Below are 26,461 nucleotides of genomic sequence, written 5' to 3'. Positions count from 1 at the left end.
ATATTTATTTTTATTTAAGCCAATTGAATTGTGGGCTATTGTGTAAGGCCCAAAAAGACATTTGCAGCAGACAGCAGACAGAGCAGACAAAACTAGAAAAAAAAACTGGTTTTCTTGCACACTGATTTTGTCAAAAAATTGTTTTTACAAATGAATGTATGTTTCATATTGTGGTAGAACAATCTAAAACTTTATTAAAGCATTGTATCTGTGATGCAGTATGTGCACAATTAGTATTTTCTGTGCATATGGTGAAACCTTAATGATTTCAGTCAACTAAAATTAAAGTAAAATGAGAGGGGCCAATGAAGTCAACAATAACAAAAACATAAATCTCCAGTGTGTTGTTGCTTAAGTGCTATTTGCAGAGACAGCATTATGACTCTTGAGCCGTTTAGTTTTTACAGAGCTTTGCAGCTTTCTGAATCTCTTCTTTATTATGTGCTCAGCATTCTGACACAGAGTCTGGCTTTAAACGTTCAACTCACTAAGGGGGTTCTCACTTTTTATTGGTAGAGGCAGAATTTAAGACCTATCTCGTCCTTCAAGTGCTACTACCTTCCTATAGCCTTTCTTTTCCTCTCTGTTATGAGTCCCTGGAGTCTTGTATTTAAAGCATGAGTGATTTCAAAAGAGCCTTCATAAACTAAGGTATCAATTGATTATTCATAATTTGTTAGAGATTGTAAAAACTGGGTGCTTCGCTTTGATTCCAGCTTTCTTCAAGCTGATTAACAACCTTTCGGCTGGAGATTCTCTCACTGTGAATTTAATTTATGGAGGACCTCTGCAGGTCAGCGTTGAATGGACGGGACCTCCTGCAGGGACATTATGTCTGGTCAAGTTGACTGTCTCCCATACTGGCTAAAAAAGACATCGGGCGTTGGACTTTTACAGGGGCATCAGAGATCTGAAACTAATTCTCTAAGTGTTCAATTGAGGTATTGTTCTTTCTGCAGTGAAGCTTAATGTCTTGTGACCAAAACGCTCTCACTCTGTCTATGTACATTATTCAATTATAGAAAAAAATATAAGTTGACAAGTCTCATATGAGGAATTCACTAAAAATCTTGTTTTAGTCCAAAGCTATTAAAACACTTATTCCAATAACATTTTTCTAGCCAGGAAACCTGACTCTACAATATTATTGTGTTTGGAGAAAATAAGTTTCTAAAACTAGAGTAAAGCTTTGTCCCTGCTGAAACAAACCTGGGGGTAAGGTTACTAGGAATAACTGAGATTTAAACACAGTCATAGTTGCTCTGGGCAGGTGTTCAAACTGGTAGGCTGGATTCAGAAGTCTCTATTCCAGAGCCAGCAATAATATCCTGCAGAAGAAGTTGTGCCATTTCTAAACACACCAGACCCGATTTCTGCTGGCTAAGTGCCTTTTGAATCTTATTCTTTTCACAGTTCCCGATTGTGAGTTTTTTTCTTGCCAGCATAGTCAGCAGTTATGACTTAGTATTTCTGGAAGTCTTTGTTCTGCAGAATGATCAAACTCAGGCTTTACAGAAAACCGGTTTTCTGGGTAAATAGTAGAGTAGTAGTTTCCAGAGAAACTGTACATCGCTCAGTGAAACTCACCTTGCTCTAGAATGGCATGGGCCCCTTGTGGGAAAGGCGGGGCCGTGGGCGTCTTCTCTTGCTTGGTCTGTGGGTCTGACCTCCTCTTACTGGAGTTTGCTGGGCCATTTTTCTCACTGTATTTGCCCCTTCCAGCCCTCTGCCATGCTCCGTGGAGGCCATGGGACCTGGAGGACACACACAGACAAAGAAGAGATCTATTAGACAACCAAAAATGGTAGAGTTACAAAACTTTTTGACAGCAGGGGTATTACAATGGCGCTGGAAGCAAGACCATAAAAAGGATTGCCCCAGTAATGGATGAGGAAACAGGAGACATGTATGAATGAGTGTATATCAGAGTGTGTGTGGGCTTCTCGGAGCCCACCCATCAGCATTTAGGGCCCATCAGGTCAGTGTGGTCTCAGATACAAAGTGCAGCAGATACCAATGCGAGAAACCTAAACCCCTCATGTTTCATGTCTCCGTCACTCTCCCTGGAGTTTACAAACTCATCATCACCCTGAAGGACTTGATGGGAGCTCAGGGATGAGCTATATCGTACAGAAGAAGTGTAGATTTCTTGCGTTTGAATGTTCTAAGAGTGGTCCCAGATGTTCTCAGTCATCTCTCAATAAGTGTGGTCTTATCCCCTTAATCTCCTTCTTTTCCCCCCAGGTTTGGTCCAGCCATAATGCCTCTCTGACCTCCAAACCTGCCGACCTACACGCTCCCCTTATGTTTGTTCAGCATTTCTGTGGCTTATTTTTCAGTGTAAATGTGTGATCTTTTATGCTACATCCATTTTACAAGCTGAGTGAAATTTGAGGCCAGGCAGCAATAGAGTTCATTTCATTTTCACTTCATTTCTTTTACTCTCAGCCTTAGAAAAACATTGAGCACTGTGTGCACAGTGATGGAACTATGTCTTCGATAGCTGCTGAAGTTGAGCTACGGTGTTTGGCAAAGATACTCACACCTCTTTCACATTTTGTCACTTTACAGCAACAAACCCACATGTTGGGATTTTATTGGAAATGGCTAGGCCATTCCATCACTTACCTATGACTTACACAGGGTTATAAAAACTATAGGCAGAACTGCTGTCTGGATTTCCCTGTGTTGAGCAGCATCCATTTTTCCACCAACTTGATTATTAAAAAGAGGTGCAAACCAGCAACATGCTGTCGCCACAAACTTATTTATCAGTGGCGGTGGTGCATTCAGGAAGTTGAGTTAATGAATTTCGTCTTAATGATACTTTATAAAAGCCAATCCACCTTTAAACCTCTCCACAACTTTACCCTTTGGACTCTTTTCTGCCGTTGTTTATTTATTAGATTGGTTTGTTCACTTCTGTTCACTGACAAACCCTATAAAGCTTTTACAAACATCACTAATCATACAATTAAACTCCACGCAGACACAAATTAATACTAATTAGAGTGATTATTTTGTAGTGACAAAAGAAGCAATAAAAATATGTGTAACAAACATTTTTGGCTTTAAAAGCAGTTTTTGGATAAGTATTTGTCAGTATTTAACTTTTCTCCCTTAAATCCGGATTTAGTCTTATCTTCTTTTAGTTTATACATTTTAAACAATTTCAACATCAAGACCGGAACTAGAAGAGGACCAGAATAGGAATCTTTGTTTATGTTTCTAAATAGTTTTGTTAAAATTTTAGAAATAATCCCCTCAGAGGCAGGCTATCTTCTTCTAAATTCGCTTCTTGCATTTTGAACACCAAGGCTGATTAACATTATTCACTTAAGGTCATGATGTTCCCGCCTCCTCCACTCAGAGTGACGGGCACCATTTTTAGATTTCCCAAGGGAATGACCTTCTTGGGCTTTACAACAGCCTGGGTGAGAGCACGGCTTAAGATAAGTCCGCCAGTCAACTGAACAGACTTGTAAAAGTTAAAGTTAGAGAGGCAACTGGGGAGACTAGAAAAGCCAAAATGATGCTGGGTTTGCACTTTTTTAAAGGATTTTGAAGACTTGTGAGCTGAGGCAGAGTTTTGATATTAAATGCTATTAAAAGAACAATGTGCAGCAGGGACCCTGAAGATGGACTCTCTCTGAACTATTAAAACTTGATCCTTTGCTTCACAGAGTTTCAGATCAGTTTATTTATTTTTTATTACAGAAAAAAAAGTAAAATTAAAAGGATGGTCAATAGTTTTGTGGAGTTTTATATATATATATATATATATATATATATATATNATATATATATATATATATATATATATATATATATATATATATATATATATATATATTAATGGTTTCCAGCTGGGACTCTATAGGGTCTTTATTGAACTGTTTTAAATAAACTAGGAAAGGATGGAAGCATTTCATGACTCAGGGTTTAGATAATGACTAAGCCGAACAGCCACCTGAATTTTTATAGCATGTTTTCCTGAAATGTCGGACATCTAAGTTCTATTTCGACACTAATCTTCTTCTGTAACCACATTACTTAGCTACATTTGTGGACTTACAGTGGTCTAATTCATTTGCAGCATATTTTACCATCTAAAGCACAAATGTGACCCTTGGAGCACTAATCTTTGCATTATCCTCTTGTAATTGTTTCAGATTTGCGTTTAAAGAGTTCACTCATCCTGAAAGAGTTCATTGCATTTCTTTCAATCCCAGAGCCTGAATGGTAAAAAAAAAAAAAAAAAAAATCTGGGTGTATTGTTCTTAGGCCTAACAGAAGTATGGGAGTCTGATTTGGCTCTCCATTCAGATGTAGAAACATGAGAGTAGCAGCACACCTAAGCTAAAGAAATTTTAAAGCTTACCTGCTGAAGTTGGTTAAGCTAATTCAAAGGATCAGATGTAAATATAGGACCTTAAATAATGTTTTCAGTTTTCAAAGGCTTGAAGTATACTGGGCAGGAGCAAGGTTGACATATATTTATCATAGGAGCACATTTCGTCATAATGGTTTCTGTGGATTTTCTTTAATTCACAGTAATTTCAACAAATGCCCACGTGTATACATTCCCTCCAACAGTCTTAGTTAAGTGTCTATTACCAGGCTATAGAGAAACCTTTTTGTTGCCATGGAAAGGTTTCCTGTAAAAATCTGTCTGGATACGTCACCTTTCTTTCACCCTGACAGGTTGTAGCTCACTAAAATTGGTCAGCTTCTTGGAATGGAGCTTTTATTTTTTCATAGCAGTCTACAGATTCATGGGGCTGAGGTTGTAATCCTAGAAAATTTATATTAATCTAAGCCTTCTTTATATCCTGTTTTGATGTGTTTGAGTTTATTTTCCAAATGCAACACCCATTATGTCAAAGTTTCAAACGTCCAGCTGTCTAGCAGATCTAAAGTTTAATATTTCTAAAGAGATCTTTCCTTATGTTGCCCCCATTCAGGGATAACAAAATATTAGGGGTGTAAATCACCCACTTTGTCATGGTGTTTGTATTAAAATACAATGTTTTCCAATATCACAGTATATCACAGTCTGTCACAATGAGATACAGCTGGAACTCAATTAGTAAGACAGCAATCAGTCTGATGTGATCTTATATAGCAATCTAAGAAATCATTATCAGCTCACGGAAATGATGATCTCTTTACAGTCGGACACAATGCCAGTGTAGAACTAGTATATCCTAAAGATTATGATGTATATTTTATCTTTGCATTGATGCAGTTAAATAACTTATCATTTAGGAGATACAGCAATATGAATCGATGTGTTACTACTGTACACCTCTACCAAACAGTTCCTCATCATGAAGCTACCACCGCCATGCACCGCCATTACCACTGTGACCAAAAAATAAACCATTGTATCATCTGACGCAAAACAAACCAACACATTTTTCTTTAAGAACATCAAGCTTTAATTTGAATTAGGGATATTTCTAATTGTACCTATAACAATGTGTTCCAGGACCTGCACAATAGTGGTTTATTGGGGACTGTTTGGGTAGATGGTTTGATTTGGGAATTGTTCATCAGTGATTCCATATACATATCGGAACAGAACTGTTTAAAAAAATATACTGGCTAAGTCCAAAAACAATTATGTACTGAATATGGAGCCAAAATGATACTGATGCTTGGTGATGCCTCAAAGCACAGTAGGAGATTTTTCTGAAAATTTATTAGAATCCCAATATATTTAATTATTTGAATCAATGTAGAATAGAGAAAATTTACACACAATAGTCAAAATTTCACTTTTAATTCTTTGTGATGAAATTATTTTGATTTAAATTCCATTACCCGGTATATTCTATTCTCAAAAAAATGAGTGGGAATTAATATTTTAAACGTTAAAATAAATCAATAATAATACAATTACTTTTAATGTTATTATTCATGTTCATAGGGATTGTATATAAACAATACACATAATTCTGCTTAAAACAACGAATTAGGTAAAAGATTTTGTTTTACCAAAACAATGTTTGTCAGACTCCTTCCTTTCCCTTTCTCTGCTAACCCATTCAAATTATTTGAGAAATACCTTCAGATAAGAAATAATATACAGATAAAACATCATCCAGACAGGAATACAGACATCGACTATACAGGAAAGCATTTTGTTTTTAAACACACTCAGTACACTGCTTCACAATGCCAGACTGCCGATGATGTTTAGGTTACTCTAAACTTTAAAGGCCCACAGACACACTGCAGTGTGAGTTTGTGATACTTATTGTGCCCCGGCTCACACAAACTCGCCTGCTTTTCCTCTCCGGGTGGCTCAGCCTGTCACAGTCCGGGTCCATAATGAGACAATTTAGATGTCTCCTGTCATTGCAAGCTGTCAGCCAAAGCTCCATACTGGGGGTTTCAAGGGAAAGCATCTCGCAATTCTCCTGACAAATTTCAGCCTATCATATCTGGCTATGGGAGGGAAAAGTGTAATGAAAGCTTCTAAAAATAAGCCAGCCTCAGCGATAACACTAGCAGTATAGATTAACTCTTCCAGCCTGTGGGGAGAGTACATCAGCCTGACACATAGGTTGACAGGTAGCTTTTTGTCTTGGTTCATCTGTGGTTGAATATCTATAGATTGAACTTGACGGAAAGAGGGAGATTTCATTTATCTCTGGCTAAAGTCTTTAAAACCAAAGATATCTACACAATTCGAAATAAGACCCCGTACCGGCCCCACTATTACTTCTATGTTTGTCTTCGTTTTGTCAAACAGTAAAATGGCGAATAACGTGTCCCGCCACAGTAAACGTCTTACCACCACCTCCGATGACCTTCAAGGTCCCTATTGCCCCCTTTCTGTTATAACTCAGCATATCTTCCCTCACGTGGTACTTCCCTTATTAAAGATTAATAAAAGGGGGGAATTTCAGGAATGCTTTGTTATCACTGCCACTGCTACTTGCCTTACTTCGAAAGTGAGAACAGTAGGCATGGGGATGTGTGGAGGGCTAAAAACCATTAGTTGATAATGTCAGAAACTGGCAATTCTCCACGCTAATGATGAATGGCTGCTCCCCATTTCCTCGTCCTAGTTTTGCCAACTCCTGAGGTGATATCTTATTTTGTCTTTTTTAAATGCTCCCCTCTCTGTCTTATTGTGGCTCTGTGAAAAAAAGGAGTACGGGCTGTTTATCCCTGATTCTGTATGCATCCATCAAAGGAGCTCAGATAGATATATATCTTCTGCTTGTCCATCCACCCAAATGAGAGAGGAGAATCATTTTGTTTAACGCCAAGTTCATTAGCTACCATGACAGCTGGTGAGAGGGAAATTTATATCACAGCAGTGTGTCGATACAGAAACACAGCATGTCAAATGAGCAGGAGAGCATTATTGATAGTTGTAAAAGCTGATTTGTAAGTATTGGCTGCCAAAACCACCGCCTTAACAAATGTACGTAAATGGGATTCTGTCACTATGGCCTAACAGATTAAACCACGCTGGCCAGGAAGTCTAACTACAGCAGCAAGAGGGCACATTTATTAGACCAAATCAGGTGTCACAGTTTGAGAAATGAACAACCAAAAAATTTATCTCATTTGGGTTTAATTTTCTTTGTCAATGCAAATTGATTTATTGCTCTTCTGGAATTTCCTTGTTTGTTTTCTCTTTTTGTCCATCTATCATCAAACTCATCATGAATCTGATGCCTTCAATCTCGTAGATCACTTTCATGGTTGGCTGAGCTTTTCAAATCTAATCTCTCCTCTGTGGGTCTTCTCCACACTTGTTACATCTCTTATCATCCGACACCCCTTCCTTCTACTTCTCGCTCCATGTTTGTTATGTTGGGGTAATGCATCTATTCATAATTCATTTAAAGCTGCTCGATACTATCAGCAAACCTAGTTATTATCTCCAGAAGTTAAAGCTGTAGATACTCCAAAAAATTGACTAATTTCACTTTCATCTGCTCGATTGGTATCGGACTGTTAGAAAACTCAAACATTCAGTTTTTTTCCTGATCTGTGAACACATCATGCTATTAGTCTAGGCATAAAGGGCTCCATATTTAATATCACCACCATATTCGAAATGAGGTGAGGAGATACAGCTTCAGATATTTTTATTCACAAAGAGTGAAAAATGTTCAACAGATAACAGGAATACTAAACAGAGAACAGGAAATATGCTCTGTTCTATCCCTTTGAGCTGTAAACATCTGTCTGTTATGAAAAATGTTTTATAAACCTCAGAGGTAAAGTAGTTGTCAACACATGATAGCTAGTCTGCCTAACAAAAGACAGATAAGCCAGTATAAAATACTAAAGACTGCCTAAAATGTCAAATCTGTAATAATTTTGCTTTACATATTTACATCATTTTTGCTACTAGAATGAAACATAAGAACAAATGTCTGCAGAGGAAGGATGCAAGTTTCACAAGGAACGGCCACTGCTAGGATTCAAACCTAAGACTTTTATTGGCATGAAGTAATGAGGAGAAAACTGCCCCAATCATGAAGCCTACTGTTAATGACACACTAGTAGCAAAATACTTTTATAGTCATACTTTCATGGTTCTAACTGGAAGAAAATCTAAATTAAAAGTATTGTTTGAATCTCACTAAGAGACATTTTTATATCAACATTAATGTTGAATCCCAAATATTTTGTAGAGAAAGTCAAAGGAAAATTAAATCATATTGGTTATCTCTTAATGTTTAATCAGCTATGTTGTTGAGTGAAATACATTTATATACTCTTTAAATTGTACATTCATTAATGATCATTATACTGCTCTACTGTTTTTAGAAAGACATTCTCTGCTCTATTATGCTGCATATCCTGCATTTCTAATTATGTTTTTTTATTGAATGGTATTTGTATTCAGCTAGAGTAAGATGTACTATGAAGATAATCTGTGGATAGATGAGAGACATATGTTAACTGTAACAAACAGATTTTCTACATAAATAACCATCCGAATCAAAAGTAATGGAGAGATTTTGGGTCAGAAGTGTACTTTGGGACATGTCTTTGTTTTACAAGAAAGTAGGTTGGCACTGTGTTTCTACTAACCTAAAGATCATTGGAATGGCTTTCTACTGGAGGTAACATACTGACTGCTAAAAACCACAGAATCCAACTTTATAACTCATTAATTATGCAACTACCAAATGTCCTTTGATTGTTAAAATTAAAAACTGCGGACATGCATGTGACTGACATGGGTTAAATTGGGATTATAGCCTTCTGGAGGAGAACTACAAAAATCAAAAGTTACATATATGTAGTGAATTGCTGAAGTTCTCTGTAAAAAAAAAAAAAGAAACATATGGAGTTGAGGAGATTGCTTATAGACAGGTTTCAGATATTACAGGCTAACAATGGAACCAAACGACCCCCTCGTTGGTAACAATTGGCAGGTTTCCAAACAATACAAGGCCTTGCTATATAAAGCCTCAATCTCACTGCGGATCCAGACATTTGAATTGAGAAAGCTTCCTGGAGGGGAAGCGAAACATCTTCAAACCTTGGAAACCAAGTCCAGTGGATTGTTATTTTTTTTTTACTTTTACGGAATGAAGGTGATGACATTTGTAAGTGTAACTCATTTGAGTTATTTGGATCAAGCCACTGCTTGCTGTGTTTTACCCCCCACTTACCTTCCCTAACAACTGCACCTTGTTTTTATTTGATCACCTGCTCCTTGTTCAGCAATCTACTCTCCAACTGAAATCTTTCAGTGTATCTTGTTTATTTCATCCTGTAAACAAGACCAGCATTTTTTTCTTGTGTTCCTGTAGTGATATATTGTTTCAGTTTCTCCCTGTACCAAAGTTTTTGTACTTTTTTTGTGCTTTTTAAAGTGTACTTTTTAGTATTTTCACCTGCCCGCCTCCCGTCTGCCTTTCTGTTAAACCTTTACATGAAAGTTTGGCAATGACTGTTGGCAAATAGTTACATGTTTTTGGAGTGAGTTTCACTCAAACATAGATGTCTTACTTCCAGTACGGGAAAAAAAAAATATTATTTTACTGTCTGTTACTTTTCTATGAGGTAGTTACACTAACACCACATGCTTTATGGTCTCAGTTTTCACTACATTTCCCACAGGAAGATCATTAGCCGTGGACCCCTCCATGCCTCCATTTCCCATGTGAATACTTACTGACTTCTGTCGAAATAACCAACACATTTTAAACTGAAGCAGTTAAGAAGTTAAATATTTTGTAGTATCAGATCCACTATGATTAGTTTAACATAAGGCTTATTTTAAAATTATAGAAGTCTGCTTTTGTCTTTACCCCTCCCTGACTTCACCTTTTTGAAAAAAACAGCAATCAAGATTTATACAAAATGTAGACATGAAATTATCTAGAAGAGGAGTGTTATTAACTGCTTATAAGCCCTTGAAAAGCATCTGAATACAAAAATCCTAAGTTTTGTTATTATATTTTTTCCCCCTTAAGATAACCATATTAAAGCTGCATTGCTTAGCCTTATAAGGTAAATGTTAATATGTACTTTTCCATATATACCCTAACAATGAACCGGACAATAAAAACACCGGAATATCTGATCTATTAGTCAGATCATGAGAGAGGGATCCAAGCCAAATTGTCTGTACATTTGCATGAAGCGACAAAAACATCAGTGACTTTTTGCAGATGGACCTGGAAAGAGCAGCCATGGGTGTGTCTCAAACAACTTCAGACGCCAAATAAGAGTAATTAAATAAACCCCTTGTCTAGTGGTATGAAAAGGTACACCTTTGGGATCTTATTGATGAAGGAATAAGAACAAAGGGGAAGCTTTCAACAACAAGGGAGTTCGGATCTTCCCAGAGAATATCCCCGCTTGGCTAAAAGATAGGGTGCTCCATTAAAAATAGCTTCAATATTTGTAATTTCCTTACCCCAGATGACAATACGCCTCTAAACAACAGACCTGTGCACTCACAGTGACACACTTTCCCTCCTTTCACATGCTTTATAAGTTATTTCAACTGCAAAAAAGCCTGTTCTAATGCATGCATATATATATACATATATCAGAGAGTCTGGGTAAGGTGTGCGCGGGAACTCCTTAGTGGAAGAGAAGAAGACATAATGCCCTGGAGGGTGTATCTAAGGTGCTTTGCCATGACGTGGCCGCCTGGCTTTCTGTCATGTGCCTTCTCTTCTTCATTCACTAAAATGAGAGGAGTAGCTTCAGCTAATGCTCTCTTTTAGCATGGCATTACCTCAGACATACTAACCCACACATCAAGACAGAATTGTGTCAAAAGCGGAGATGCTCATGCTGCATAAGCACATTAAAGGATCAAGGTTATTAAGCCAAGGATGAAGCGTGTAAAATGTGTCAAAAAGTGAGCCAAGCATTCTTTTAACATAGCATAAGCCCCATTAGTGCTATGGCATCACACAGTGGATTTTGCTTAGTGCCTGTCAGGTTCCCCACACATTTATCCTGTACATATGGACCTGCTTGTGCCAAGGAAGCTCTGTTTTGTTGTATATAATTTACAATCCAACGTTTAGTGTCAGAAACACTGCGTATTGCTTTCTCACAAGCAGGTCTGGTCCTCAGTAGAAACTGGTACCGATCGCTTGCTGACTTTCAGGCCTGGTTTCCATGGCAGCTATTGTGAATGGTGCTCAGTTTGGAGCAAAGAGTCTGACAGTGTCAGCTGATATCGACCAGGTTCTCAGTTTACAATTTTTCCTCAGCACACAGTCTGAATCTGTGATCATCCTTCTGCGTTCTGTGGTGTCTTCAGGCTTCTCTGTGGGCCACCTCACTTTGCATCTGAGTGCTCCTTGCAGGGAGAAGGAGAGGGTTGGTGGGGGGAGGGGGGGTTATTTTGGTCACAAGCACTTTTCTTCTTATTCCTGCTGGGGACTGTTTGATATGCAGCATTGTTGTTGCGTGATAATGCTAGGCCTGTGGTTGAGCTGAAGGCAGGCTTTGTCTACACCAAAATCCAGTGAGGAAACCAAAGTGCATGAAAAGTTGTTCCCATTACTGAGGCTTTTAAGCTTAACCCCTTCCAAACCCTGCTATGAAAGTTACCCCCCACATTCTCTGAAGGTTCAAAACTAATTAAAAACAAACCAGGCAGCCCAGAGGCTTCTGACTTTCCACAGATGTCCTTCTGAGTCTGTGAAGTGCACTGCTATATGGCCCTGAATTAGAAAGCGTATGAAAAGATGAGGTGTGAGACAGCATACTCTGCCATGATCAGAGCACTGCGAGTTCAAAGGGCCTGCCTGCAGCAGTTAATGAAGCCAGTAACTCCCCTCACCACTTGGCTGCCTCTTGGTTTATTCACAGTCTCCCTCAAGCTGAAGAGGTGAATTTGTGGCTACGAGGTCACTGCAGGTTGTTACCTGCTGAGCATAACCCAATGAAGAACCTTGGATAATTAAGCACCAGAGGTTTATCTTAAAGCTGTTAAATGATTTCATACCTCGCTTTGTATCTTGATGGGTTCAAAAACCATTAATAGAGAAGATTTTGAAGAACATCAAGACCCATGTCAGTTAAAATGCTTCTCCAGCTTGATTAGTGCAGTTTTAAGGGGATCAAAGGGTATGGCATTCAGCTTTCCCAAAGTAATAGTAAGTTTCCAGTTTCACCTACACTATTAAGCATCTCAACATTATGGCAAACATTATGGCAGCATATTTCATAAGATTATTGACATTTATGAGTCATTGCTGCAATGTTTGAGTAGGAAAGCGTAAATCCTGCTCCTGTAAAACTTGCCATTGTGGAATTTTCAAAACTTCNGATTAGTGCAGTTTTAAGGGGATCAAAGGGTATGGCATTCAGCTTTCCCAAAGTAATAGTAAGTTTCCAGTTTCACCTACACTATTAAGCATCTCAACATTATGGCAAACATTATGGCAGCATATTTCATAAGATTATTGACATTTATGAGTCATTGCTGCAATGTTTGAGTAGGAAAGCGTAAATGCTGTTGCAGTGAAATTTGGCATTGTGGAATTTTTAAAACTTTTTCTAAACACACCTTCGTGTGTTTTGGGTTTTTTGTAGTTCTTTTTCAAAAGAATGTTGTACTACTTTTGATTCACATCAACCAATTGGGTTTCTGTCCTGCAATGATGCCTGTAGGGCTGAAGGCTGCACGGGTTCAGCACAGCAGTACACATGGAAGAGTTCTTACTGTTGACCCTTCAATTCAACTTTCATTTGCCCAGTTTAATAAGCCATACACTGACCCCGCATTTTGTATACCGTAACTGAATTAATTGACACCTCTTTTGCAGTTGGGTGCCCCCTGCTGTTGTGGAGGGACTTTTATCGCTGCTTATTTTACATTGGAACTATCAGTTTTGCCTTATAGATTACATATAAAGCTACATTTCATCTGTACAAGTAGCTCTTCATAGGGACCAGGAGGATATCATTATCAGATGTTGAATGAAGCAAAGGAATAAAAATGTAACCTAATGCTGTAATTAATGATTTGTTTAGATTTAATTGAATCTTATACAAATAAATACATTCTGATCTAAGGTAGAAAACCATATAAAGGTATTTTAATGCTATAATTTCTAGTTTTATTAATAATATGGGATTTGGTACCCAGAGAGATTGGTGCTTTAACATAACAAGAATACTTAATCTTTTGCAAAACTGTGAGCAATGGTTTTCCACATCTCCTTTAGTCAACTGAGACACAAACATTAAATAACTCCATGGGGAGATTTCTGCTCTCAACTTTCCACTAGATGTTCCAAACAGAGTGTAGAGGAGCAGGGGGAGATGCTGGGTCTGCTGTTTCCGATAACAGCAGTGAAGTTACCCTTCCAGTGCAGGAGGCAGGTAACGATACCAACCATTGCCCTGATCTCTAGAGACCACAACGTCAAGGGCAAAGGGATCCTCCAACCATCCGTTTCCATGGACACACAAATCATGCTATCCAAGCCCCTCCCTCACCTGTGTCAACTCTGCTCCCCCCTGCTGTGAATCTGCATGTCTACCACCATTACAGATGCAGGGAAAATAGAGATGAGCCATAGCTGTATCTTCCAAAACATAAGAGGAAAAAGAGCTTCTATTTTATACGTGACAAATAAGCGACTCTAAAGCAAAATTTTAAATAAAAATAACCCTAGGAAGGCTAATGTCATCTACAGCTGCACATTTCAAGGTATTACATCCTCATTCTTGTTTTATATTTTTTCCTGCAACATTCTAATCATATTGTTTTTTCACACATAATTGGTAAAATTGGATAGGTACAGCTGTAACATGTCAGGTTATTTACATGACCACTAGATATTTCTGTTGAGGGTTAGCTGAGTTTTCATACAATACCAGTGGCAGGGAAGATGGTAATTTAATAGAAATAATACAGCAAAAAACAAATCGGATGCAGGGATAAAGATAAACTGAGAAAAAAGAAATACATGTGTTTTTTAAATTATAAGTGTTTTTTTATGTTTATTGAACTTCCTTTAAAATATGTATTGTCTTTAACAGGAAAGGAAAATGTACAGGCTTTCAACATTGTTTTCATAATACACTTATTTTATTCAGACCTCAGGGCACTATTTTCCAAAGCATTACTTTACCATGTGTTGCATAAAGAAATGTAACCCCTGTAGGTTAATGCAGAGCAATAAAACATAATAACCAAATTTGTCATACATGTTAAGAGAGGAAATAAAAATTGTCAAGACTTGGACTCAGGAGTTCAGCCACATAGGGCTGCAGGTGAGCTGAAGTTCAGATTTTTTATTGGACCGCTTTGACCAAAGCGAAAGGATAAACTGTTTTCCTGATCCAGAGGCATGTTTATGGATTCTGTATATTGTTTAGCCCGTCTATTTTTGCAAATATCTGCTTGTGTTCAGAGGCCTGAGAAGGTCTCCTACTTGGCTAAGCATACAGAGGGACACAGTGTGGGGCCCCCATCCTGATCCAGGAAACAGTATGTGGGGAGATCTCTGCTATTACTCAGAAGCAGATAGTTTGATTGAGCAGTGTTTAAATGTATGTGTGAAATAATCTCCAATGCATAATAACAGCTGTGATCAAAGGCAGAGGGATTACGAAGAGTAATGTTGGATTTAATCTGAAAATGATTTATTTTGTCATCAGAGCAACCCCGGAGTGAGAAAGACGATGTCGATTATCAAAAAAAAAATCTAGAACAGAGGTTCATGCCTAATTTTAAAACCACATGATGCCCATCAACAACCCCTATTCTCTGACACAAATGTAAACATGAGCACCCTGTATAAGGTCTTATGTTAAATAAAGAGTGGCGGTGTCAGTGAATAAGCCAAAGAGATGCAGTTCTTTGAAAATAAGCACTAGATTACTTCACATTCAATTATTTTACCACCAGTAATGTCTATTTCTGGGGAAATTTGTGTGGTAGTCCAACACTAACATACACAAAATCATACTGGCCTATTTGCTCCCCTTCTTGATCTTTGTGTTTGTTCAATATCATGTAACAAACCTCCAAGGCCTACGTAGAACAGATGTGTTTATTTTAGAGATTAAACTACTCACAGGTCGGCTCTGTTTACCAATCAGCAAACGTCTGAAAGCATCTTTGTTTGTTCAGCAAAACAGTGAGCAGAAAGCAAGAGCTTAGAGCTGCAAGATTTTCTTTTTTATTATCATCACATTTTCTTATTTCCTTTTTATCTATCTATCTATCTATCTATCTATCTATCTATCTATCTATCTATCTATCTATCTATCTATCTATCTATCTATCTATCTATCTATCTATCTATCTATCTATCTATCTATCTATCTATCTATCATCTATTACTAAGATTAATAGAAGATTTGTAGCATTTTTTTATCATAAAGCAAACTACAGCGATGCATAAGGACTCCATAGAGGTTTACTGTAGCGTCAGTTACTGCATTTAATCAATTTGTCAGACTGATTTCCTTTTTCTTCTACATAACTGCTGAAAAATTATTTGAAAAACATGATAAATAAGATATTGGGAAAGCAATATAAATGTGTCATATTTTCACTTTCTGGCCTCCAACAAATGGAGCCTGAAAGTAATTAGAGCACCTGCATTCTTAAAGACCGCAGTATTTATTCTGTGGTCTGGCAGCCCGTTAATAAATATGTCCGCTCAGGTAGTCATCAGGAATCTGATCTGCCAGTATAACCCGCCGTAAATGTAACACTTGATGTTAGAAAAAAAGAGTCATAAATCATGTTCTTATTGGACTCTGGTGCAATATGGAGCTGTTTCTAAAAAAATATCTGGGTCTAATTATGTTTTTAAGGAGTGCCCCCCAGGTCTGAGCATTGGGTTCTGGTGATCACATGAGGCCTGGTTAACACAGGACTCCTTCTGCAGCCCCATTATGGGTTGCACCCTCGTAGCTCAAAGGGGGGGTCTAAACTACATGGGGGACTAAAAGAGGAAGCAGAGCAGGTTTATTATAACCCTGATTAAATATGTCTAAAAAAAAATTCTTACACAACCTCTGATCCCTTCCTGTTTGCTCTTTTCCTTTTCAGCCCCCTTTGGACCATCTTTTACTTTCCCCTTTTCCTTTTTTTCCACTTCACTGGATTTTCTCTCACGGGAAGATCTAAGTGAGTAGATTTATTCATTCTGAAGCCTCTGAATTACATTACAGCCGTCGCATATGCCAAAGTCTTCAGCCACTGCGCTCCCCTGAGACTGTCAGCCCAAAGGTTAGTCTTATATCCCCACCAAATGAGCTATGATTTCTCACTTAATCTCTTCATTAACTCCCACCTCAAGGCAATTATCAGAGCATGTCTTTCACAAAATGCATAATGAGTGATCATATACAGAGATGAAAAGTGTTCAATGCTAAAGATATTGTCTCTGGATTCTTTTCCATGTCAATATTCTTTGGTTTCGGTTTTATAGTCATAATGGCATAACATTAAATTAGACAAGGATGGGGGGAAAAATGAAGGAAAAGTGTCAAATTTACTCAAAAATATGGCATTTTTACTATCTAGGAAGGCACTTGAGTGTGGGGGTTGTCACAGATTGACTCAGATATACCTGTTTGGGTTTTTTAAGAATCTGTTGAGTCTTTAAAGTGAAATCAATGAAAGCAAGGGTGTTTTAAAAACTATATAAAAAAAAAAACTATATAAAGTGTTTTTCCTCCTGCAAAATGTGGCATTATAAGTTAGTTCAAGCCAGATTGGAGTGAGAGAGCAACATCTTTAGAAGATAACAGGAAGGCTGCAAAGTGTACAGAAAAGCTGCCCTGATTTATCCTTTGCAGCTTTTAGGCAATGTCTGTCATTGAAAATATCAACATTGGCTTCTTTTCTGCCTTTTAACCTCTTAATTTGTAGCGATTAAAGAGAAAATAGCAAAAATCTGTATTGGAAGGCAACAGCTTTACAAAAACAGCTACAAAATTTTAGTTGCATCATATGTTTAAAGGTGATTATTCACAACAAATCTAACATAAATTAAAGAAAGGAGGAAATTTCTTGATTTTGAGTTATACTGTTTTAAAAGCAAAGTATAAAATTTTTATAGCTTAAAATGGAGCCGTTGTGTTTGCAGCATTTAAACTACACAACTTGACTCTACTTTCAAATAAAAAATGAGAACAGTAAAGTGAGTTACAATAGGGATATATATCCACATCTAAGGAAGATAAAAAAGTGGCTAGTTTTAATGATCAAAACAGAAATGTATTTAGTGCTTAGGTTCTAACAACACAATCCTATATTAAAAAACACATTTATAACTTTTTCTAAACAAATACAGTACCTACTTAGCAAACACATATAGAACTAAAATTGTTAGTGGTTGTCATTCAAACTTTTTTAGTCATAAATTAAACTTAATCTTTTCATAATAAAGTCTTTCACATTGACCAGGGTAACTTTAGAACTGCTTTGTTTAAATCATTTTAAGATTTTATTCTAAAGCAGCTGATACACTTATACACAAGAATCACAGTTTCAGTCTGTGTCATTCTGTAGAGAGTCAATATCTTGTGATTGCAAAACAAACCCAAGCTATGAATATAAGTTAGGCAGCTGGTAGAACATGTAAAAAAAGGTAAGTGTGGGTCCTTGTGTAGGCATTGTTTTGCATGAGCACTAAACTGTACTTTAGTCATTTATGTCTAAAAAAACTTAGTTTTAAATCTCTAGTGGTTTGTTTAAATGTAATCTTGCAAATCAAACACATGCTGCAACATTAACATGGGGAATTTTTTCCAAACAAAACTTCCAAACAAGCCATAGTTGTTTAGTCTTTTTATAACTGGGTCACTGGGGTTTGCAGAGTTTGATGTTAAGCTCCGTCTTCCAACAGTTTCTTTTGAGCTCTTGCAGCTTTGACTTTGGGTTAGAGCTGTTTAGATGTCCACTCAATGGAAGGATGGTAACTGCCTAAAACATCCCCAATGTTGAATGTTGAAACTAAAATCTCTTTAAATATAATCTTCAAAGTAAACTGGTGGGAAGTAACAAACGATTCCTCAAACTTAAAATTGATCTATTGTGTTGAATTACTGGAGAATCATCCATGTTGACTGGCCCTCTAAAAGATAATATGCACTAAATGATGCATTACTGATATCTAGAACTTGAATCTGTGTGTGAAGCTGAAGATTACTCGCTCTGCTGGCTGTGATGCTTTATGAGGAGGAAATCCAGGTTCTTCATGCAACAGATTCCACCTGACTTTGTGGGAGTGTTGCTTAATGTGAGTAATATAAACCCAGCTGGTCCTCAAAAAAGCTCCTGTGCCCAAAAAAAAACCTGTTGCTGTGATTTTACTGTAATCTTGTAATAACCTTTCTGCTGCTCCTTCTCATTGACCCTGCTGTTTGCCCACTGTTACTGAGTTATCCTCTGTACATCTGGAAAAGCTTAGCCGTCTCTCTTTTCCACACTACATCCATAATCACATCCACAGCCCCAAACATCTTCTTTACATTAGCAAAGACTGAACTATGAGTTAAAGCATCCTGCTAACATCTGATTCTGTTGCAGACAGAATATTAGTAATGGGTCCTCAAGGTCATTTTGTGTAAAGAAATATAGTGATTTAACAGTTTTACAGTGTAAACACAAGGATTTTAACAAAACAGCCAACATAACATGATCTATTACTTGTATTTAAAACAGAAAAACAACTATGATTTTTCATTTTAAAAAAGATATCTGCTGCCAGGATCCTTTTTTAGTTTCCCATATGGAACATGTCTGCTGTTTGATAATCAATCAAACAACAAAAAAACAAAAACAACAACAACAAATATATCAGCAAAGTAATAGTTTAAGTTATACTTTGAACCAAGGGTGGTGGCATAGTTGTTAGGGCATTGCGCTTGGATCCCAGAGGTTCTGAGTTCAAGCCCCACTTTCACGGACTGCCACTCTGGGTCCCTGAGCATGACCCTTAACCCCCACACTGCTCCCCGGGCGCTGCACAATGGCAGCCAACTGCTCCGCAAAGGGGATGGGTTAAATGCAGAGAGTGAATTGTGTTGCTTTGTACTTGTGACAATGCAATGACAATAAAGTTATTTCTATTCTAATGCAGAAAAAATCCTATTATTGAGAATTGAACTGTGGAAAACCTAGACCTGAGTGACCGGTTTCCTTGTATGTGTCCCTTAGCATCAGAGCAGGCCTGTCAGTTGTACCGTACGGGCATATGCTGGTGCTTCAGAGCTTGCCACCCTTGAAAATACATCAAAGTGTAATACAGAATAATAGCACCGCTGACAGCTCTCATAAAGTTGCCCTCTTCCTGAGAAGCAGACGATTTCTCACTCAGATATTCTTTGTGATCAGGGCCTTCCTCTGCCTCACCTGTTCTGCCCCGCCTGCTAAATTACACCTGCGTACATGCATGCATGTCTGAGCCAGCTGCTGGACTTTTTTCAAAATCGTGCAAAGTCTCCTGGAAAAGACTGACAGGATGTTTCCACTGCAGAGAGAAGTGAGGCTTTGATATCTTGTAAGAGGCTGTGGCAGACGTGTTTTGTGAATAGGGACTGTTTACATACCAGCCCCGAGACTTTCACAGAGGGTAGGAAGAGTGTTCGGCCTCAGGATGAATTATGGATACCACATGTCTAAAGCTGAAGGCCACTCTTCAGCCAGAGTGCTTTTCAAGGATGGATAATTGAGGTACGCTGCTGGAAGATGCTAATATTCCACAGAGAAGGCCCCGGAAGCTCATTTAGAGCTCTGAATGTGTAATATAAGCTGCTTTAAGTTGTTCAATTAATTGCCTGTTGCACCACAGTTTTCGTTAATATGCATCAGCATCACATATACAATTATACATGCACACCTCCCAACCCTGGATCAGCAACATCCGGTTCATTGCATCCTGCACACACAGACACCCACACACACACACAGCCTCTCTTTTTATGAATCTCTTGTTTCGTTGAGGCACATGTACACACACAGATGCTTGGAATAGAGAGGAAGCCCACTTAACGTGAAAAGCATTTGCCTCAAGATGAAAGGCTTCACACCCACTGCCTACATGCAGAGTCTCTTCCGACACCTTTCAGAGACGGCGCATACTGTAGCAAAGGCTTGTGCTACGCAGACACACTCGAGCTAGCATCCCTCCCCACACCCATCGGCACCGCAACACGCTTGCATCCCTGCCTGCCTCTCATTCGCTCTATTTCTCCCTCTTCTCCTGTCAGCAGAGTCCTCCTGCTACAGCAGCCACTGAGAGAGGAATAGAAAAGGTACAGAAGCAGTAGGACTTGACTGCCGAGAGAGAAGAGCTTCCATTAAATGCCCAAGGTGCAGCCGCCTTGTTTTCCCCCTACATCGTTCGGCGTGGCACTGTGGGGTTTTTCAGGCGTGGAACATGCTCAGCCGCATGCAGGGCGTGAAAAGCAACACTGGCTGTGATGCTAGATAATTGCTTCCCATTTACCCGTGTCCGAAGACAAAAATAGCATGTCTCTATAACGAATGTTGCCGTTGGAGCATGGGAGGTATGATTGCTGTGGCAGTGGATAGATACACAAAGTGGACAGTGTTTTGCAACCATAAAGTCTACACATATCTACACCACCTAGCAACACATTTGAAGCTAAACCATACAGGGAAAATGCTCAATATTCCAGCTTGTATAGTCAAGGTAGACTCTTTGACAATTACTGAATGTAAACACAGCTTTTGTATGCGCTTGTGGTTAGGTGACAATGCCAAGAAAAGTCCAGACATTGACACAGGCCTAACTGTTGTTTTTCACACCTCAATGCTACCTGCACCACATCTGCAGATCGCCCATCAGTCCCCAAACTCACCACCGAACTCATTCCCTCCTCTGAGTCAGCCCAATCTCTCAATGATTGCCCTAAGTTCATGCTTTATCTCCTCCTTGATAGACATTTTAGGTTCCTGCAGTGGCTCTAAATGGAAAGCAACATTTAACAGAAATTGTTTGTGTTTTTAAACATCAGGACTGCTCCATGCATTTGGGATACATGTTCTCTCCCCATCCTTGCCATCAGCAATTACAGTGTTTATTATCATCTCTACAGGAGGTGTGCATGCATCTATAGGTACTGCTTAGTCCTGCTGCACAGAGACATGTAACAACAAATCAAGCTGCAAATAAATCACAACATATGCATAGCAAATCTTATCTTTAACAGCCAAAACTGGCTCTGCACATCAGTAAACCCCCTTCTTTCATTTCATCTCCAGGTATTGCAAGCATGCATCCAGGTAAAGCAGGGAAGCAAAATGACAAATCAAATCTAGAATCCACATTGAAGTTGAGTATGAAAGCAGTAGCAGTATAACCACTGCAGTGCAGTACTGTACACAACCAGGTGCTGAGATTCCTGCCTTTTAGAGCCCACACAAGGCTAACCATGCTGGGTAACTGATCAACTACAGCTGCCTGCACAAGCACAACACAAACAGAGAAGGAAATATGAGCAAAAACAAGACAAGAGGGAGAGGACAAGCAACGGGGTTGGCCTCTCATGTACTCACCAGCACCGGCAGAACACAGCAGAGACACCAAGAGCACAATCACCAGCGTCAGGATCTTCACATTCATTTCTGCACTCCCCTCTGGCTCTCCGCTAGTCACTCGCTGATATACTGTAGTGGTGTGTGTGTGTGTGTGTGTGTGTGTGTGTGTGGATGGGAGGGGGAGAGAGAGAGAGCAGCTGAGCGAGCACGAAAGAGAGAGAGACTGCTTTTTCCTCTCTATGTGTCAATTTCTAGGAATGTGTGTGTTTGTATATCAGTGTGTGACAGCTCCCTTTCTAAGACTGAAGGCACGTCTTTATCTGAGCTCCCCCCCAGAGGTCTAACAGTGTGTCTTCTTCTCTTCTGTCAGAGGATCGGCAGCAAGTTCAGAGGAGCTGTGAGTGCTAGAAGTAAGTCTTCAGGTCTGTCCGTCTGTCAGCGAGCCGGTGTGCATGTGAGCCTCCTGCCTTGGATATGGAGCCTGCTTGGTCATGTGGCTTATGTATCACTGACTCTGTGGGTCATGGACAAGCCCTCCTGCCCCACCATTACCCCTCATCTCCACCCCTTTCCTGCAAACATGCACGTGCGCGCATCTGAGGAAGAGGGGGGAAAAGGGTGGCATTAGGAGGGAGGAGGTGGTGCATGTAGGTTTATGATAAAACAGTTGTTAAAAAGTTTTTGAACTGCACACGGCGTTTTGCCAGGGTTTTTGGGAAATCAAAAAAAGCAGCTTATTGGGGGGGTGCAGATAAAAGAAAGGAAGGTATGAGCTTTTGTGTATACACCCGCTTTTCTTCTACATGCTATCCACTAAATCATCTGCATCGTTTGAAGTTAAAGTCCGTGACTCTCCAAGTAACAGCAGGAAAAAACTTATCAGACCATAGCCTGACTTCACTGCTCACACTGTTTGTTTCTGCCCCCCCAAAGTCATTTGTTTTATTTCTTTTCACAGACTATATTCTTTCCATGAACAAAAGCAAGTGAAACCCCACCCTATGAAATAAGAAGGCTTATTTTTTATTTCATGTGTTTATCAGACAATAAACAGGAAAGGTTGCTGTGAATTGTGAGAAGTGCAATTTTCCTTATCGCCTTTGGCCAAGGAAGACAAAGTTTGTCCTTTGGAGAATAACATTTTTCAGGAAGGACTATAAATTTTGTATTGTTTACCATAAGCATGTAGAATATGTAAAAGAAACAATGAACTCCACCCTGTTACATCATTCTATACTTCACCCTGGAGTTGAGGGATCTCGTCCAAAAGTAATTCATCAGACTGCAGACCGCAAAGGTAAAATTCGGTAAAGAAAGAAAATAAATAAGATACTTAAAAGACTGATTAATCTAAATTATATATGTCTAAGTGATGAACTGTTTACATGGGGTCAATGTACTGTGAGTCCAAAGATCTGAGTCCCCAAAGAGCTGCAGTGACACATGATGGATGGAGCGCTTTCGGTCACAGCCGTAAGAAACAACCCTCCTCCCCATATTGGTCCTCCTCCACACAACCTCTTTTTATGTGTTGTCACTAAACATTCAATTTAGTGCCGTGGATCTGAGAGGAGAGGCCCAGTGACCCTCTACTCTGCAGCTCCCACTTCTCACAGCTCTGCTATTGTCTTCACAAGACCCTGAGGTCCCAGAGGCCAGGGTGTCTGCCACCCACTTGAGATCCAACAACAAGAGCACCTTCCATTTTTACATGCAGCACTTGAAGCTTTCACTTTATATGAAGCAACTTTCACACCTCACGGGTGACTAAAAGACCTGGAGGCTGAAGATGCTTATCCAAGCCTGACCTTTTTTTAGCGCTAAGATAACTCGACCAAGTGCTTTCCAAGGAGTCCGTTCCCCACATTTTCTCAGAGGTGCTCACTGATCACTCACAGAAACCCAGAGTAATTATTTCCAACGGCACATAATGAGCAATTCAGGGAGTTAGAGTTCCATTACAGACTAATCTAGTAATCACGAGTAGTTAATTTAAAATACATTTTCATGAAACATTCAGAAGCAGTCTCAAAGAGATAAGGGATAACAGCCTGAAAAGTAGTTTCAAATCCACAATTAATGTTACACTCCCTTATAAGTATTTATACCCCCTTACTTCACATTTCTGTCCTTAAATATCAGCTTCTTCTATTTGGATTTCTGAGGGCAGCCGATTAAAGACATTTCTTTTTCACTTTGATTGCAGGAAGAAATAGAGTACTGAGTTAAAGTGTTCGTCTCTTACAAGATTTATTCTACTTTTTTCCTCACACTTTATAGATTCTGTTCAGTAGATCTTACATGAAGATTAAGAAAACATGTTCAGGAAACTTGTCCCTATGTGGTAGGGTCATTGCTAAACAAAATAACTGTTATCAAGCATCTAAAATATATATAATTTAAAAAGTAAAAATTAGTGTGGTACATCACTGTGGAGGATGGTACCACCTCTTCTGTGCAGAATTGTTTTAATCATATTACGCCAGAGGTTTTTTAAGCAGGAATGGACAATTTAATGTCAAACTACAGCCTCACAATCGAATGAGATTCTTGCATTTATTTAGTGTCTGTAGTTTGGATTCTTTCGGTCAATCTTTACTGGATTCAGGTCTGGACTTTGAAATCCGCTGTTCTGAAATCCCACTGTATCTCCTTGTCTTAGGGTTTCTGGAAGGTGAATCTTCATCCTTGTTTTAGCTTTTTCTTTGGGGAGCTGTACAAATTTTTTTCTTTTCTCTTAAGGAACCATCACCAGAGCAACGCACCTTGGTACTCCTTCCACCCCACCTTTCACCATGGTAATTATTTGTCCAGAATAATGTGCAGATTACTTTGGGATTAATCTCTCCATTTAGATTATTTTGGGTGTTGGTTAGTCCCATTTGTTCAGATCACCTCATTCCAGATGTTTGCTTTTCATCTGGTAGCACTGAATTTTATCTAAGGTTTAAGTGTAAAGAATACGGAATACTAATATTATTATTATTATTATTAATTTTATATTGCAGTTTGGCTTCTCTATGTGTTTTGTTGATCACACAAATCCCCCTCAAATTAGATTGGAATTTGTGGCAGTAACACACAAAAATGTTTAAAATCCAAAAACAGCAGTTTTCATTTGTATATGAAGTCAAACTAAAAGTATCCAGTATGCACTAAGTCCAGGTGTCCCAGTGTTATTTTATAGCCGTGGATTGATTAGCTGTTAAAATGTAATACGGACATCGGTTAAGGCCTCGTGAGCCATCGCAAAGTTGGCATTGAGGGCTTAAACATTAGCACCCCATTACCTTTAAGTAGCTTGAAGCAAAGCCTGTAATGAAAGGCTAGCAGATGGCGTTTCCTGTGTGTTTCAGTGGATTGTGTTTGTAAGACAGTGGGGGATTTGGAGGTCTTTATGCTCAGGGATGTGGGGAGATACCTGGCAGCGCCACACAGTCAGCGGCAGCAGTCAGAGGGCAGCTATTGAGCCCATACGTCTCAACACGGGAAACACTCGGCTGTTTACAGGAAGTGTTTGATGAAGGAAAGCTGTAGATGCTGAATGAAGTCACTGATGACGACTTTTCCTCATTCCTGAGCTTTAATAATAGGCAGACATTCCTAAGATGATGGAAGAAAGGTATCCCCCAGCATTATTCCTTCTTTTTCTCGTGTCAGTTACGTTCTCATAAATGCTAAAAATCATCAACAGGTGTTCCTCCAGTTATGGATGAATGAAAAAAAGCCACATTACCCGTTATTATGTTTCCTGTTTATCATCCGTTTCTAAATAAAGCCGTCAGATGCTAATGAAGTGTGCGGATGTTTGTTTGCATTGCTGTTTGGATGATTAAATGAACAGTGGCAAGTTGTTTTTTTTTTGCTAAATACTTCCACATCCGCTGCTATGTATCTAGCATCTATTAGATACAGCAGCCTTTATCATAACAGAAAACAAATCAAACATCCGTCTCTGCAGGAGACTGATTGGTTTGGCTGAATGCAAAACAAAGAAGACCTGAGGTTATTAGAATATTGCAAAGCTTTCAACACAGAACTTGACTTAATATAATTAAATACTAAGAATCAGAGGAGATATTCTACATTTAATTGTGCCTTTATCAGCTAACTTACAAATCTATATTCTGCAAAGCCTGCAGAAAAACTTCCTGCTAAGATCCGGTTGATCTTAGCAGGAAGAGAACAACTCAAACACTGAGACATTTTTACTCATTTTTTACTATATTTCCTGAATCATTCAGGTTCCTCATATTAATCTCAAAACAGTGAGTTCTCTTAAGATGTAAGGGTTAGCAGTTATTCATATGGTAATTTGCATCAACTAGAGAACCAGATAATTCAGCCAGAACAGAGGTATTGGGCTTAAAAGGTTTGATGTAAATGTAATAATGATTTGGAAAAACAGGCAGATGATGGCTGAGCAGGCTGAGATTGTTGAACTGACTGGTGGAAAGAGGCTAA

General features: G+C 38.8%; 1 protein-coding gene across 1 annotated transcript in view; it reads right to left on the bottom strand.

The window, feature by feature from the left end:
* The window catches only part of apln (apelin), a 30,121-nt gene extending 7,647 nt beyond the window's left edge, over nt 1–22,474 (bottom strand). The window contains exons 1-2 of the mRNA XM_015388947.1: nt 22,016–22,474; nt 1,588–1,754 (exon numbers count right to left, since the gene is read on the bottom strand). Coding sequence (XP_015244433.1) covers nt 1,594–1,754; nt 22,016–22,082 — 228 coding nt within the window. The 5' untranslated portion in view covers nt 22,083–22,474 and the 3' untranslated portion in view covers nt 1,588–1,593. The remainder of the gene's footprint in view (nt 1–1,587; nt 1,755–22,015) is intronic.
* Between the last annotated feature and the right edge of the window lie 3,987 nt (nt 22,475–26,461).

This window comes from Cyprinodon variegatus, unplaced genomic scaffold (genome assembly GCF_000732505.1).
Source record: "Cyprinodon variegatus isolate N-32 unplaced genomic scaffold, C_variegatus-1.0 Scaffold19, whole genome shotgun sequence".
In the NCBI taxonomy this organism is placed as follows: domain Eukaryota; kingdom Metazoa; phylum Chordata; class Actinopteri; order Cyprinodontiformes; family Cyprinodontidae; genus Cyprinodon; species Cyprinodon variegatus.
Note: the sequence above shows the minus strand (reverse complement) of the source record. Positions and strands in the feature narration are given on the sequence as shown.